At 32.1% G+C, this 18,676-nt stretch overlaps 1 protein-coding gene across 1 annotated transcript in view; it reads right to left on the minus strand.

Moving 5' to 3' along the window:
• The window catches only part of Fife (regulating synaptic membrane exocytosis protein fife), a 247,418-nt gene that overhangs the window by 127,971 nt on the left and 100,771 nt on the right, over positions 1-18,676 (minus strand). Inside the window, exon 8 of the mRNA XM_075307714.1 lies at positions 995-1,119. Within this exon, the coding sequence (XP_075163829.1) occupies positions 995-1,119 (125 nt within the window). The remainder of the gene's footprint in view (positions 1-994; positions 1,120-18,676) is intronic.

Here is an 18,676-nt window from a genome sequence, read left to right on the forward strand (position 1 = left end):
ACCAATTTTTGCATGGTTCTTAGAGACCATATACCAACACCATGTACCAAATTTCAGCCGGATCGGATGAAATATGCTTCTGTTAGAGGCTCCACAAGCCAAATCTGAGGGTCTCTTTATATGGGGGCTATACGTAAAAGTGGACCGATATGGACCAATTTTTGCATGGGTGTTAGAGACCATATACTAACACTATGTACCAAATTTCAGCCGGATCGGATGAAATTTGCTTCTCTTAGAGGCTCCGAAAGCCAAATCGGGGGATCGGTTTATATGGGGGCTATATATAATTATGGACCGATGTGGACCAATTTTTGCATGGTTGTTGGAGACCATATACTTACACCGTGTACCAAATTTCAGCCGGATCGGATGAAATTTGCTTCCCTTAGAGGGTCTGAAAGCCAAATTTGGGGGTCCGTTTATATGGGGGCTATACGTAAAAGTGGACCGATATGGCCCATTTGCAATACCATCCGACCTACATCGATAACAACTACTTGTGCCAAGTTTCAAGTCGATAGCTTGTTTCGTTCGGAAGTTAGCGTGATTTCAACAGACGGACGGACGGACGGACATGCTTAGATCGGCTCAGAATTTCACCACGACCCAGAATATATATACTTTATGGGGTCTTAGAGCAATATTTCGATGTGTTACAAACGGAATGACAAAGTTAATATGGAGGGTATAAAAATAAATTAATTAATGTTATCTGGAAAACCCCAGTAGCATTGAGGTTTATTTCTGGTTGTATATTTATCGAAAACATACAATTGCAAAAAGTATCTGCCATCAGTTGTCAAATGAAAAAAAAAATAAAATATGAAAGCCATCTATAGACCAACAATCTACATCAATAGAATCCATTTGGATGGGTAATTTGCAATGAATCTTGGTCGCCATTCTGCTCACCGGTATAAAAACAAACGAAGTAAAGTAAACATCAAAAATTGCATTTGCATTGTGTTAAAACTCATTGTAATTTAATTACCTTATCGCCTTGTTGTAGACCATTCTTCTCGGCTGGACCTCCGGGCACTGTCCACACAATATACGCAAATAGTCGACCATCAGCTCCAGTTTTTCCACCCACGACCCGCATGCCAAAACCACGTGCTATGTTTTCATTTCAGTCCATTGCCAGAGTTAGTTGTGTTGGTGATGGGCAGAGTGATATTGTTGAGCGGAAGTTTGTTGTTTGTTCACGAAGAACCATTTGTTGTGTCATTGCCAAGGACGTAGGATGAGATAATGTGGTGATATCCATACAGATACAGATTAAATCAAGCATAGAGTTAATGGTAATTATGGTTAAAAGGGAGAAATAGATAATAAAATAAATCCAGTATTAAATAAATGAAGGTTCATATATATATATTGTTTTTTTGCCAATGCAGTCGTATTTAAGGCAAAAGAGGTTTCATAGCAAATGTAAATATAGGCTGAAATATTTACTATATCCTTTCAATTGCAAATTGTTAGATTAAATATAAACAAGTTATAAATAAACGGACTCTCTCTATACACTCAGAAAAAGTGACCCCTTCTCTAAGTTAAAATGAACTAATAATGAAGAAAATAACATAATAAGTAATAAAAATGTTCAAAGACATTTTTTATTATTTGAACGATGTGATTTTCATAGAAATAGAAAGGAAGAATGCATATTATATAGTTAACATTTTCCTATATTTATGTAGCACTATACTACAGAAAAATATTGAATTCATATATCGAATGATTTTATTGAACTTTTATCATTCATGTGGACAAATCTTACATATTGGTGGTAAACCTATATTTCAAAATTAGAACTGTTTATTTACTTTAAAAATTGATAGTTTAATTTATTTATATAGTCGCATATTTTATTCAATAAAATGCATGTTTTATTAATAGGTATATGAAATATATTTATAAAGAATCAACAGCATCGAGAGAAGTTCACCACTGAGTTATCACAATGGTCTGAATAGTCTAAGTGAGCCTGATACATCGGGCTGCCACCTATCCTAATCTAACCTAACAGCATATTTCAGAAATGTCCTCCCAATGATGTTCCTTATTTTAACTACACAGGAAACTCTTTTAGTTCAAGTTTTTTATAACTTGCACACAAAAAAAATTTCTAATTCATTCACGAAATTAATTGATCCAATTAATTTTTAATTGAAATGTCTTCAATCACAGAAATGATAGTATCAATTAAAAAATTAATTGAAGGTCAATTAAAAAGTTAATTGAAAAAGTTAAATTTTGAATTGAATATTTTTTTAAAACTCAAATTAAATTTTAATTGGAAAAATTTTCGTGAATTTTTTTTTTTTTTGTGTGTGCTTTTCATATTTTTAGTGGGTAATTTTAATTTTGTTTCTTTCAGATAGGCAGCGTTGCCAGAATTGTTTCACCAAAAACCGCTAGATTTGTCCAAAAAACTAGCCAAAAAAAGCTAAAAAATGTTAAAAAATAGCTAGAAAAAAAGCTAAATTTTTTTTTGTATCAAAAGTCACATTTTTGATTGAAATTTAACAAACTTAATGGCTTTATTTCACTTAAAATGCATATTATTTTAATTGTATTCATTTTATTTTCATTTCTGTGAGACTGTAAGAAAATCTAAGTTATATTAGCTATGTTTGCGTACTCGATACATTTTGATTACTATCACAAATTTTTACTGGAAGTCCTTCGTTTATATTTCCTAGTAAAAACATTTTTCCCAGTAAACTTGCGATTATCAGCTAGTTTATCATCAACAAGTCCAATATGCGATATATTGCACAATGTCACATAGAACTGCATTAGAAAATATCAATATATTTCGTTTTAACTGAATTAATGATAAAGTCGTGAACGTGTACACTTCTCTTAATATTACCCAAGAGAATAAAACCCATTCTAACTGTCTTGCAAGTTTATACTGAATAACTTTTATTCGAAAATTTCCCATACAAACCTATTGTTGTCCAATTTTCGTAAATGTAAATCCTTTCCATTAATAAATAGCAGATTTGTTTTGATCTTATCACTAGGAATTTTTTATTGCATTTTTTTATGTTAAAAAAATAATACCACATTCAAAACTTTATTATTAATTTATTTATTATTATTATATAATTTCTATGTTCGGTTCCAAAGATTTTGTACACTAATGATTTTGGTATTGATTCCGAGTCAAATTTGAATTTATTCTTTTTTTTCAGCTTTTTTTCATGAGCTATCATGCTTTAAAAACGTGCTAACGACAACTTAAATTTCCATATTCAGACTCGTGTTTAAATAAAATGTGTTTAAATAAAATGTTAAAAAACCTCTTCTATTTTTGAACGCTATTTTGGTTTGTGGTCAAGATACAAAAACTCCACATATTTAAAGCCTATTTCATGTTTCATGAAAAGATACCCATTTGTAAGTTGAATCACTTAACTATAAGGACAAAACGACTTTATCGGCTTTTGGACAAGGAAAACAGTTTATATAAGAGAAATTCACCAATGCTTTATAACCAAAATTCGCGTTCATATTTTAAGGACATGAAATCTTCGGCCTCACGAAAATATTTGTTCAGTGTACAAATCAATTCACATTTCACAATTCAGATAAAAACGAAGTCTTATCCATATTTCAATAGGAACATGTCGAAAATAAAAAAAAGCCAAAAATAGCTAAAAGGGTCATGAAAAGAAGCCAGAAAAAAAGCTAAAAGCTAAATGCATTTTTTTCCCGCTAAACGTCTTCAAAAAAAGCCAAATCTAGCGGGAAAAAAGCTAAATTGGCAACGCTGCAAATAGGATAGAAACAGAGTAATGGTAAAAATTATTAAAATTTTGTCGAAAAAAAAACTAAAAAAATTGGAAATTTTTGATAATATTTGAGGCCAAATTTTTCAGATAGGCCTTGGAATGCATTAAAAATTATAAAAAATTATAACAATAATTTATTTGGCTAAATATTGCGAAATGTTATAAAGGGTGATACGGTCAAAATTTTGTCAAGGGAAAACGCGTGTAAATCGGTGAAATCGTTTATTTAAAAAATCAAATTAAATTTCTTTTTCAAGTTCAATTAGTATAAAATTCAGGAAAAATATTCAATTAGGCTTTCGCTTTTCCAAATCCGAATTGCCGGGCCTCACGCTTGACACCTGCCATCAGATTTTGTACAGCCACCTTGTCCGCCTTCTTCGCCGCAGAAAGCCAGTTTGCCTTGAACTCCTGCTCGTCCTTAGCAGTTTTTATACCCTATTCCACACTGTGGAACAGGGTATTATAAGTTAGTGCATATGTTTGCAACACCCAGAAGGAGACGAAATAGACACATGGTGTCTTTGGCAAAAATGCTCAGGGTGGGCTCTTGAGTCGATATAGCGATGTCCGTCTGTCCGTCTGTCCGTCTGTCCGTGAACACATTTTTGTAATCAAAGTCTAGGTCGCAGTTTTAGTCCAATCGACTTCAAATTTAGCACAAGTTTCTGTTTTGGGGCAGAGTAGGACCCTATTGATTTTGGTATAGCCCTCATATAGACCGATCTCCCGCTTTTACTTCTTGGGCTTATAGAAACCGTATTTTTTATCCAATTTGCCTCAAATTGAAAATCTAGAAGTATTTTAGGACCAAACAAGTATATACGGCCGTAAGTTCGGCCAAGCCGAATCTTATGTACCCTCCACCATGGATTGCGTAGAAACTTCTACGAAAGACTGTCATCCACAATCGAATTACTTGGGTTGTGGTATCTTAAAATTTCTTAACATCGTTTTCTAAATTGTGAGTTAGGTTAGGTTAAGGTTAGGTTAAAGTGGCAGCCCGATTAAGATTCAGGCTCACTTAGACTATTCAGTCCATTGTGATACCACATTAACTAAAAGTACCTATTACATATGGGCACTTCTAGTTTTAACCGCTGAACCTTCTTGATTATTTTTCTTTGTTGAACCAACCAGATTGTTCCAAAAACATTAGCAGACTGCTTAAGTTAACGTTTTCCAGATCCGCCAGTAATCTGAAGCTATATGCTCCTAAAAGTTGCTTGCGCTTTACACAAAATGCAGGACACTCACACAAGAGGTGTTTAATTGATTCTTTTTCCTCCGCATCATGACAGCTCATACAATAGTCATTATACTTCGCGCCAATAGTTTTTGCAAAATCTCCTATCAGGCAGCGACCCGTTATAGCAGATATCAGGAGTGATATCTGACGTCTCGAGAACATTAGCATATCTAGTGTGCGGTTTAAGTTGAAATGGGGCCATATTTGCTTGGTGTCGTTACAACCCTTGCAATTCTCCCATCGAAAATTTGCCATCATAACAGCCTTCTCACGCAGCATGAGCTTGCAGGTAGCTAGGGGCATACCAACAAATTCTAGTTCCCCTGGAATATGTAAGGTAGTCCCTAGCCTTGCCAACTCATCGGCTTCGCAGTTCCCCGGTATGTTCCTATGGCCAGGCACCCATATTAGGTGAATATTGTACTGCTCAGCCATCTCATTGAGAGATTTGCGGCAATCGATGGCCGTTTTCGAGTTGAGGAACACAGAGTCCAAGGATTTTATTGCAGGTTGGCTGTCTGAGTATATATTAATACCCACATTTTTTGGAACATTACTTCTCAGACAATTCGCCACCTCTCTTATTGCTAATATTTCAGCCTGAAAAACACTACAGTGATTAGGTAATCTTTTCGCTATTTGAAGTTCCAGATCATTAGAATATACTCCGAAACCCACTTGTCCATCCAATTTGGAGCCATCAGTGTAGAAATCTATATATTCTTTATTTCCCGGGGTCTGTGTGCACCACGCCTCACTGTTGGGGATTAGAGTCTCAAACTTTTTGTCGAAAAGTGGACTCGCCAAAGTGTAATCCACTACGTTAGGCACATCTGACATTATTTTGAGGACAGAACTGTGACCGTAACCATTTTCCGACCACAGCGATAGTTCGCGCAACCGCACAGCCGTTGTTGCAGCTGACTGTTTGGCCAAAATGTCTAAAGGCAATAGATTCAGCATGACATTAAGGGAATTTGTTCCTGTCTTGCTGAATGCGCCTGAAATACACAAACACGCCATACGCTGAACTTTATCTAAACCAGTCGGTTTCTGAAGTGCCGGCCACCAGACTACAACACCATATAGCATTATAGGTCTAACCACTGCCGTGTATAGCCAATGCACAATTTTTGGTTTTAGTCCCCACTTTTTTCCTATTGCCTTTTTGCACGAGTACAAAGCTACAGTTGCCTTCCTCGCCCTTTCTTCAATATTAAGCTTAAAGTTCAGCTTCCTGTCCAAAATAACGCCAAGGTATTTTGCACAATCACCAAAGGGAATTTCAATACCCCCTAAGGAAATAGGCCTAACCGTGGGAGTTTTGCGATCTTTGCAGTACATGACTAATTCTGTCTTTGCGGGATTTACCCCAAGACCATTGTCTTTCGCCCATTTTTCAGTCATCCGGAGGGCCCTCTGAATAATATCTCTGATTGTGGATGGGAATTTTCCCCTGACTGCCAGAGCTACATCATCTGCGTATGCCACCACTTTTATCCTTTCTTTTTCTAGAGTAACCAGAAGGCTATTTATAGCAACATTCCAAAGAAGAGGTGATAGAACTCCTCCTTGGGGAGTGCCTCTGTTCACATACTTTTGTATGTTTGCTTGTCCTAGCGTGGCTGAAATACGTCTCTTCATTAGCAGTTCGTCTAACAGCCTGAGTATACATGGATCAACATTCAGAGTTGTCAGTCCATTTAATATCGAGCTCGGATGGACATTATTGAACGCCCCTTCGATGTCTAGAAACGCCACGATTGTGTATTCTTTGACAGATAGTGAGCTTTCAATAAAGCTGACTAGTTCATGTAGTGCGGTCTCAGTAGACCTGCCCTTCGAGTATGCATGCTGTCGTTTCGAGAACAAACTTGAATCGATGCTAGTTCTAAGATAAATATCTATCATCCTCTCCAGAGTCTTAAGTAGGAATGAGGATAAGCTGATTGGTCGGAAATCCTTCGCCCTCGAGTGAAAGGCTTTTCCCGCTTTAGGTATGAAAACGACTTTTGTTTCCCTCCACTTTCCTGGGATATATGATAAGTTGATACATCCTTTATATATCACCGACAACCAGGGGATAATTTTGTCAGTTACAGCTTGTAACTCCGCCGGAGTAATTCCATCAGGTCCAGGGGATTTGAATGGTCCAAAGCTATTTAGCGCCCATCTTATTCTAGTTTCCGATACAATTTCCTCGACAGGAAACGACCGCTGAGCAACTGTGGCACCGCCAGTACATGGTTCAACCGTCTGATTTCCAGGAAAATGTGTGTCCAATAGTACCTCCAGCGTCTCCTCACTGGACGTTGTCCAATTGCCCTCCGATGTTTTAATGAAACCTGGAGCGGAGTTGGTGGATGCTAGAACCTTCCGTAGTCTGGAAGCCTCGGACGTATTCTCAATACTGCTGCAGTAAGCATTCCAAGAGTTATGCTGAGCCTTTCTCAGTTCTCGCTTGTATCCTCTCAGAATCATCTTGTAAGCGTCCCAGTCCTCAGAAGCTCTGGTGGACTTTGCCTTGTTAAAGAGCTTCCTGCAGGATTTCCTCATATTACTTAATTCCGTAGACCACCATGGTGGTCGATGTTTCCCCCTTGGCTTTCCTCTAGGGCATGCAGCTTTCAGTGAGATGTTGAAGGCCTTAGTAATCCGCTCCACTGCGTATTCGATATCTTGCACATTTCTCATATTTGTCTCTGTTATTTCCGGTATCATCATATTGAACGATTCCCTATACCTATTCCAGTCAGCTTTCCTAACATTTGGCGGAAATATGATCTTGGTGATATGAACATCAAATTTGAAACTGATGTAGCGATGATCTGAGAAGCTGTGTTCACTTAAAACCTGCCACTCAGATATCATTTCATTCAGTTCTTGCGAGGCCAAGGTGATGTCCAAAACCTCTTGCCTGTTTTTAGTGACAAAGGTTGGGACATCTCCCTTGTTGCAAACTACCAGATTATTACGCAAAATAAACTCTATTAGCGACTCTCCCCTTGCATTAGTATCACTACTTCCCCATATACTATGATGTGCATTCGCATCGCATCCCATAATGAGTTTCGTCTTTGTTTTCCGTGACTCCTCCACTAAGGTCTTAACGGCATATGGAGGCATCTCCCTGTCATGTCCCATGTAGACCGAAGATACCCAATATTTGCATTTGGCTATTTCTAAACTGGCAACGACAGTGTCTGTATTGCACATTGAAGGAAGCAGAAACAAGTTGAGCTCGTTTTTAGCAATTATACAGGCTCGATTTACATCATTACCACTATACTGCAATAGTTTGAACCCCGGAGTACTTAATTCACATATTTTGTTTTTATAAACATATGGTTCTTGAATAAGAACTATATCTATGTCCCCTTTCATCAGGAGAACTTTTAAGGCAGCACATGCAGCCTTACAATGATGAAGATTTATCTGGAGGATCCGTAGGACCATCGAGATTTTCAACAACCGTCACATCAGCCGCTTCAATCGAGTCATCAAGAATGTCCTCTTCAGAGATATCGGTGACTCTCGCAATAACCATAGGTTCAACTTTGGTGAGTTCTGAGGCAGTAGAAGCCTCCTCACGCATACTGTACCTATCCATGTCTTCAAATGTCTTGGTATCCCCCTCGACTTCGCAAGAGGATCCGCTTACTTCTGATTCAGACAGAGGCTTGTCCATTTCTGAATCCTTTAGCTGATCGTTTTTATACACCTTCATTTGGATATAATGAAAGCCATAACATACACGGCCCTGGGACTTTGCTAGATGTGGCAAAGACTGAGTGTTCAATATAAACACTGCATGCCGTCTTGGCCCATCCACTTCATCCAAACGGCCAACCTTCCAATCAGCTGTTGGAAGATCTGGATTGCATTGTTTCAGTCTATTTAAAATAGATTCATGGTCAGGAGGGTTTGCAGGTATCCACGCATGTGCTCTTGGTCTAGCCGGTATGTCTTTCTTCTCGACTAACTCTAGAGCAGCTCCTTCCCAAACTTCACCAATTAGTATCAGAGCAGCTTTAAAACATTCTATAGACCTCTGGTCCTCAAATGCGACTAGCTTAAATCGTCCTTGATACCAACCAGCCTCTTGGTGTCGAGGATCTGGGCCGGGAAACTTTTCCAGCACCTGTGAGTAGACGCCAGACAAAGCATTCTCAATTTCCCCCCATTTTTGCTTTGGAACCATACCGTCCAATGCTCCTTTATTAATGATAGCCATCACAAGGCTGTCTTTAGCAACTGAGGCAAACGATCGTTGATCCCTTTTGGAGGATGGCAGCTCATCCGGTGATCGTTCCCTTTTTCCAGCCTCAAGAATTCCTTGAGCCCATTTTAAGGAATCGCTTTGTTTAGCCGACAACGTGCTTGGGTCGACTGATCCTAATTTCTTTAGGATAAACAAAGCATTTCTGCGTTCTTTGAATCTCTTTCGTGAGGGATTACCTCCTTTTGATGCCGTTACCATGGAAAAGGTCCGACTTGTCAAATTGTCGCCACCTGTCGACCCGTATACAGGTCGACTAATTGGGCCTAACTCTTGGTCATTGCCCAAATCTATAACTCCAGTCGATACTCGTCCACTGGGCCCTGAAGTTAGCAACCCAGTGGATGTCTTTGAATTTCTCTGCATGGTGGCCTAATATCCCACCACACTTGAAATTCGTAGTAGGTACTTATTACGATGATTTTATCCGCTATTAAAAAACACGTCCGTTCCGTTCGACGGTTGAAATAATAATAAAAAATTGTGAGTTAGTCCATACGTTGTAGAGAGCCAGAATTGAAATATGGGGGTCGCTTATATGGGGGCTATATACAATTATGAACTTGATATGGACCAATTTTTGTGTGAGTGGGGATCGATTTATCTGAGGGCTATATATAACTATAGACCGATACGGACCTAGTTGGGCATGGTTGTTAACGGCCATATACTAGCACAATGTACCAAATTTCAACTGACTCGTATGAAATTTGCTCCTCCAAGAGGCTCCAAAACCAAATCTCGGGATCGGTTTATATGGGGGCTATATATGATTATGGACTGATATGGACCACTTTTGGCATTGTTGTTAAATATCATATACAACCACCACGTACCAAATTTCAACCAGATCGGATAAATTTTGCTTCTCCAAAAGGCACCGGAGGTCAAATCTGGGGATCGGTTTATATGGGGGCTATATATAATTATGGGCTGATATGAACCAATTCATGCATGGTTGTTGGATACCATATACTAACCTCACGTACCAAATTTCAACCGAATCCGATGAATTTTGCTCTTCCAAGGGGCTCCGGAGGTCAAATCTGGCGATCGGTTTATATGGAGCTATATATAATTATGCACCGATGTGGACCAATTTTTGCATGGTCATTAGAGACCATATACTACCACCATGTACCAAATTTCAGTCGGATCGGATGAAATTTGCTTCTCTTTGGGGCTATATATAATTATGGACCGATGTGGACCAATTTTTGCATGGTTGTTAGTGACCATATACCAACACCATGCACCAAATTTCAGCCGGATCGGTTGAAATTTGCTTCTCTTAGAGGGTCTGCAAGCCAAATTTGGGGGTCCGTTTATATGGGGGCTATACGGAAAAGTGGACCGATATGGCCCATTTGCAATACCATCCGACCTACATCAATAACAACTACTTGTGCCAAGTTTCAAGACATGCTCAGATCGACTCCGAATTGCACCACAACCCAGAATATATATAAAGGGTGATTCTTTTGAGGTTAGGATTTTCATGCATTAGTATTTGACAGATCACGTGGGATTTCAGACATGGTGTCAAAGAGAAAGATGCTCAGTATGCTTTGACATTTCATCATGAATAGACTTACTAACGAGCCACAACGTCGAATTTTCAGTGAATGGGCCCTAGAAAAGTTGGCAGAAAATCCGCTTTTTTATCGACAAATTTTGTTCAGCGATGAGGCTCATTTCTGGTTGAATGGCTACGTAAATAAGCAAAATTGCCGCATTTGGAGTGAAGAGCAACCAGAAGCCGTTCAAGAACTGCCCATGCATCCCGAAAAATGCACTGTTTGGTGTGGTTTGTACGCTGGTGGAATCATTGGACCGTATTTTTTCAAAGATGCTGTTGGACGCAACGTTACGGTGAATGGCGATCGCTATCGTTCGATGCTAACAAACTTTTTGTTGCCAAAAATGGAAGAACTGAACTTGGTTGACATGTGGTTTCAACAAGATGGCGCTACATGCCACACAGCTCGCGATTCTATGGCCATTTTGAGGGAAAACTTCGGAGAACAATTCATCTCAAGAAATGGACCGGTAAGTTGGCCACCAAGATCATGCGATTTGACGCCTTTAGACTATTTTTTGTGGGGCTACGTCAAGTCTAAAGTCTACAGAAATAAGCCAGCAACTATTCCAGCTTTGGAAGACAACATTTTCGAAGAAATTCGGGCTATTCCGGCCGAAATGCTCGAAAAAGTTGCCCAAAATTGGACTTTCCGAATGGACCACCTAAGACGCAGCCGCGGTCAACATTTAAATGAAATTATCTTCAAAAAGTAAATGTCATGGACCAATCTAACGTTTCAAATAAAGAACCGATGAGATTTTGCAAATTTTATGCGTTTTTTTTTTTTTTAAGTTATCAAGCTCTTAACAAATCACCCTTTACTTTATGGGGTCTTAGAGCAATATTTCGATGTGTTACAAACGGAATGACAAAGTTAATATGGTGGAGGTATAAAAAACGTTAAACCAAAGGACGATTTCTTTAAATCAAAAATGTTTTTCTTCAAAAAAAAAAAAAAATACGACTTAACGAAGGGACGCAAATTTCCAAGATTTGTGTTTAGTTATAATTTAATGACAACAAATTTTTTGAAGAAAAGTTTATAAACTTTCTGTTAATTAAGATTTCATTACTTTAAAGAATTTTGTCCTTAAAATTGTGTAAATTGCATAATCTTTATTATCACGTAAATATTTTTTCAGTGTAATAGGATTTAGTCTTATAGAAGCGGAAGAGAAAATATTTTGGTTTTCGGAGCAGATTAAATCCACTTCGTTTGCTTCTTATAAACTTAGGATCTGTTTTATGACATTTATTTTATATGAAAGGTTTAATTTGCTAACAAAATACCCTAATTGTAATAAAAAGAAATCAAATGTCCAAAAACCCATCATTAAATTCAATATAAATGCTCATTCAGGTGAATACAAGTTGATGATGGCAAAAACTGGGAGTTAAATTTTCTTTTATATTTCAACTTTACGACTACCCATACCACAGAAGAAAAACAAAAACATTCTCCTGCGTCTACAGTCTTCTAAATGGCAACTAATTCGTATGAAGCATGGATATTGCATTGCACACTTCTAAAGTAGAAATGGATGATGCGGCAATGAGAAGCGAGAAACAGAAACACACGCACACAATATTCCATTCCGCCGGATCAAAAGGACCAGTTCCAGCCAGGGTGGGTGTACATAAAAAATGTTATGGTCACGTCTTAAAATGAACATCATACTGTCGCTCTTTTTATGGTTTTGCGTTACATTCAAGCGCAACAAATTGAAATTGCAGACATTTCGAGGAATCTAATGACTTTTCCATAAAATCAAAGCATTAAATAAAATGAAAAGATTTCCAGGTATTTTGAGGAATGTGTTGTATTGGTATAATTGTGCCAATGAATGATTGGATGAACTACTTATAGAATTAAAACAGCTAAAAATGGCTGACGTCCACGGTTGCCACATTTGGTAAAATTCGACTAAAATTGTAGATTTTTTATTGTTTAATAAATTGGTCGAATTCTTGATGTTTTGTTAGATTTTGCAAAATATTCCTCTCTACACCCACAGGGGAATATGATCATCTCAAACATGTTGCAAGAGCATAATATTATTTTTGGATGGTGACCATGTAACATTTTTATCGCAACCATGTTATTTTCTCGGAAAGTATGTATCTGTTTTCGGAAATCATGTTATATTTGGCGAGAAAACAATATTTTTGCGATAAACATGTTACATGGTCACCATCCAAAAAGTAACATTTTGCTCTTGAAACATGTCTGAGGTGATCATATTCCTTGTCTGTGTGTAACTTAGAGGTACTTTACAAATTTTTAATAGAAATAAAATTTAGATAACATTTTCTATAGAAATAAGATTTTGATAACATTTTCTATAGAAATAAAATTTTTGGTAAAATTTTCTATGGAAATAAAATTTTGACAAATTTTTGAATAGAAATAAAATTTTGACCAATTTTTCAAAGGAAATAAAATTTTGACAAAATTTTCTATAGATTTTTTTTATAGAAATAAAACATTTTCTATAGAAATAAAATTTTAACAAAATTTTCTATAGAAATACAACTTTGCAAAATTTTCTATAGAAATAAAGTTTTGATAAATTTTCTATGGAAATAATACTTTTGATCAAATGTTCTTTAGAAATTAAATTTTGAGAAAATTTTATATGGGAATTTTCTATAGAAATAAAATTTTGACAAATTTTTCTGTGGAAATAAAATTTTGACAAAATGTTCTATAGAAATAACATTTTGACCAAATGTTCTATAGAAACAAAATTTTTAAAAAATGTTCTATAGAAATAAATTTTTGACAAAATTTTCTATAGAAATAAAATTTTGACAAAATGTTCTGTAGAAATAAAATTTTAACAAAATTTTCTATAGAAATAAAATTTTGACAAAATGTTCTATAGAAATAAAATTTTGGCAAAATGTTCCATAGAAATAAAATTTTAACAAAATTTGTTGTAGAAATAAAATTTTGACAAATTATCTATAGAAATAAAATTGTGATAAAATGTTCTATAGAAATAAAGTTTTGACAAAATTATCTATAGAAATAAAATTTTGACAAAATTTTCTATAGAAATAAAATTTTGACAAAGTTTTCTTTAGAAATAAGATTTTGACAAAATTTTCTTTAAAAATAAAATTTTGACAAAATTTTCTATAGGAATACAATTTTGACAACATTTTCTATAGAAATGAAATGTTGATAAATTTTCTATGGAAATAAAATTTTGATAAAATTTTCTATAGAAATAAAATTTTGAGAAAATTTTCTTTAGAAATAAAATTTTGACAAAATTTTCTATAGAAATAAAATTTTGATAAATTCTCTATGAAAATAATATTTTGATAAAATTTTCTATAAAAAGTAAATTTTGACAAAATTTTATATAAAGATTTTCTATAGAAATAAAATTTGGACAAATTTTTCTATCGAAATAAAATTTGGACAAATTTTTCTATGGAAATAAAATTTTGACAAAATGTTCTATAGAAATAACATTTTGAAAAAATGTTCTATAGAAATAAAATTTTGAAAAAATGTTCTGTAGAAATAAAATTTTAACAAAATTTTCTATAGAAATAAAATTTGGCAAATTTTTTATGGAAATAAAATTTTGACAAAATTTCCTATAGAAATGAAATTTTGATAAATTTTCTATGAAAATAAAAAATCTAAAGCAATAAAATTTTGACAAAATTTTCTATAAAAATAAAATTTTGACAAATTTTTCTGTGGAAATAAAATTTTGACAAAATGTTCTATGGAAATAAAATTTTGATAAAATTTTCTATATAAATAAAATTTTGACAAAATTTTCTATAGAAATGAAATTTTGAAAAAAAGTTCTATAGAAATAAAATTTTGACAAAACTTAATTTAGAAAGGAGATTTTGACAAAATTTTCTTTAGAAATAAGATTTTGACTAAATTTTCTATAGAAATAAAATTTTGACAAAATTTTCTATGGAAATAAAATTTTGACAAAATTTTCTATACAAATGAAATTTTGATAAATTTTCTATGGAAATAAAATTTTGATAAATTTTCTATGGAAATAAAATTTTGATTAAATTTTCTAATGACATAAAATTTTGATTAAATTTTCTAATGAAATAAAATTTTGACAAAATTTTCTATAGAAATAAAATTTTAACAAAATGTTCTATAGAAATAAAATTTTGACAAAATTTTCTATAGAAATAAAATTTTGATAAAATGTTCTACAGAAATAAAATTTTGGCAAAATGTTCCATAGAAATAAAATTTTAAGAAAATTTGTTGTAGAAAATTTTCTTTAAAAATTAAATGTTGACAATATTTTCTGTAAAAAAAAAAAAATTTTGACAAAATGTTCTATAGAAATAACATTTTGACAAAATGTTCCATAGAAATAACATTTTAACAACATTTTCTATAGAAATAAAATTTTGACAAAATTTTCTTTAGAAATAAAATTTTGACAGAATTTTCTTTAAAAATAAAATGTTGACAAAATTTTCTGTAGAAATAAAATTCTGACTAAATGTTCTATAGAAATAACATTTTGACAAAATGTTCCATAGAAATAACATTTTAACAACATTTTCTATAGAAATAAAATTTTGACAAAATTTTCTTTAAAAATAAAATTTTTACAAAATGTTCTATAGAAATAAAATTTTGACAAAATTTTCTGTAGAAATAAAATTTTTAAAAAATGTTCTATAGAAATAAAATTTTGACAAAATTTTCCATAGAAATAAAATTTTGACAAAATTTTCTTTAGAAATAAGATTTTGACAAAATTTTCTTTAAAAATAAAATTTGACAAAATTTTCTATAGGAATACAATTTTGACAACATTTTCTATAGAAATGAAATGTTGATAAATTTTCTATGGAAATAAAATTTTGATAAAATTTTCTATAGAAATAAAATTTTGAGAAAATTTTCTTTAGAAATAAAATTTTGACAAAATTTTCTATAGAAATAAAATTTTGATAAATTCTCTATGAAAATAATATTTTGATAAAATTTTCTATAAAAATTAAATTTTGACAAAATTTTATATAAAGATTTTCTGTAGAAATAAAATTTGGACAAATTTTTCTATCGAAATAAAATTTTGACAAAATTATCTATAGAAATAAAGTTTTGACAAAATTTTCTTTAGAAATAAGATTTTGACAAAATTTTCTATAGGAATACAATTTTGACAACATTTTCTATAGAAATGAAATGTTGATAAATTTTCTATGGAAATAAAATTTTGATAAAATTTTCTATAGAAATAAAATTTTGAGAAAATTTTCTTTAGAAATAAAATTTTGACAAAATTTTCTATAGAAATAAAATTTTGATAAATTCTCTATGAAAATAATATTTTGATAAAATTTTCTATAAAAATTAAATTTTGACAAAATTTTATATTTTCTATAGAAATAAAATTTGGACAAATTTTTCTATCGAAATAAAATTTGGACAAATTTTTCTATGGAAATAAAATTTTGACAAAATGTTCTATAGAAATAACATTTTGAAAAAATGTTCTATAGAAATAAAATTTTGAAAAAATGTTCTGTAGAAATTTAACAAAATTTTCTATAGAAATAAAATTTGCAAATTTTCTATGGAAATAAAATTTTGATAAATTTTTTATGGAAATAAAATTTTGATTAAACTTTCTAAGGAAATAAAATTTTAACAAAATTTTCTATAAAAATAAAATTTTGACAAATTTTTCTGTGGAAATAAAATTTTGACAAAATGTTCTATGGAAATACAATTTTGATAAAACTTTCTATAGAAATAAAATTTTGATCAAAATTTTCTATAGAAATAAAATTTTGACAAAATTTTCTATAAAAATAAAATTTTGACAAATTTTTCTGTGGAAATAAAATTTTGACAAAATGTTCTATGGAAATAAAATTTTGATAAAATTTTCTATGGAAATAAAATTTTGACAAAACTTTCTGTAGAAATGAAATTTTGATAAATTTTCTATAGAAATGAAATTTTGATAAATTTTCTATGGAAATAAAATTTTGATTAAATTTTCTAATGAAATAAAATTTTGATTAAATTTTCTAATGAAATAAAATTTTGACAAAATTTTCTATAGAAATAAAATTTTGACAAAATGTTCTATAGAAATAAAATTTTGACAAAATGTTCTATAGAAATAAAATTTTGACAAAATTTTTTATAAAATTAAAATTTTGACAAATTTTTCTGTGGAAATAAAATTTTGACAAAATGTTCTATGGAAATAAAATTTTGATAAAATTTTCTATAGAAATAAAATTTTGACAAAATTTTCTATAGAAATAAAATTTTGACAAAAAGTTCTATAGAAATAAAATTTTGACAAAACTTTATTTAGAAATGAGATTTTGACAAAATTTTCTTTAGAAATAAGATTTTGACAAAATTTTCTATAGAAATAAAATTTTGACAAACTTTTCTATGGAAATAAAATTTTCACAAAACTTTCTATAGAAATGAAATTTTGATAAATTTTCTATGGAAATAAAATTTTGATAAATTTTCTATGGAAATAAAATTTTGACAAAATTTTCTATAGAAATAAAATTTTGACAAAATGTTCTATAGAAATAAAATTTTGACAAAATTTTCTATAGAAATAAAATTTTAACAAAATTTGTTGTAGAAATAAAATTTTGACAAAATTATCTATAGAAGTAAAATTGTGATAAAATGTTCTATAGAAATAAAGTTTTGACAAAATTATCTATAGAAATAAAATTTTGATAAATCCTAACAAAATTGTCTATGGAAATTACATTTTGACAAGATGTTCTATAGAAATAAAATTTTGACAAAATCTTCGTTAGAAATAAGATTTTACAAAATGTTCTTTAAAAATAAAATATTGACAACATTTAATAAAATATCCTCCTTATTCACAAAATTTAAACAAGAAACCGTTAAAAAAAAAAATGTTATTGCTTCAATAGTTATATAATTTTTGGTTGAAATCTTTTAGAAGGGCATACATTGTTTATGTGTATACACGCAAAGAAAAAAAACGTTTGGAAATCGTGTACCGAAAACGTTTTTCTTTTGTTAGAGTTTTTTGAATTGCTTCGAAAATTTTAAACTTTTATCACCAAAAAAATTCGTTTGTTACAAAATTTTTATTTTTTCAATAAAAAAAGTTATTTTTGAAATAACAACACAGTCCATTTCGTTTATATCAAACACTGTTCTTTTCTGACTTTAGGTCTTTAATAAGACACATTTTACAGTTCAAAATTTAATATAGTACAATGTAATGTTGAACATTTTTTCGGAATCTTCCGAATATATCTGGAATATATGTAAAAAAAAACAAAAGCAAAAAAAAAAACTTTGGCCGAAGCAGGGATCGAACCCACGACCCTTGGCATGAGAGTCGGACGTAGCTACCACTGCTCCACGGTGCCAAACTAAGTGTTTGTTTCTGTTAAATAAACTTTGTTTATTCGGTTCGTGGGCGCCGCAAGCTATGCTATATAAATATAACTTATATTGATATTTATCTATTGATGACCATAACAGGTACATAGCTCAGTGGTTAGTGTGTTGGCTTACAATGTGCATGGTCCTCGGTTCGATTCTCCGTCCAGGCGAAAGGTAAAAAAAATTTTAAAAATTTATAAAATCGTATAATTTCTTCTACATTGTTGGTATTACAGGAAAAGGTGTTAAGAACTAAAAATCCTCGTGGATGTGAGAAAGATGTGAGGGGCAATGCAATTAGCAAGAAAATAATATTTTTTTTGAGCTAGTC

The sequence above is a fragment of the Haematobia irritans genome, chromosome 4 (assembly GCF_050003625.1).
Source record: "Haematobia irritans isolate KBUSLIRL chromosome 4, ASM5000362v1, whole genome shotgun sequence".
NCBI lineage: Eukaryota > Metazoa > Arthropoda > Insecta > Diptera > Muscidae > Haematobia > Haematobia irritans.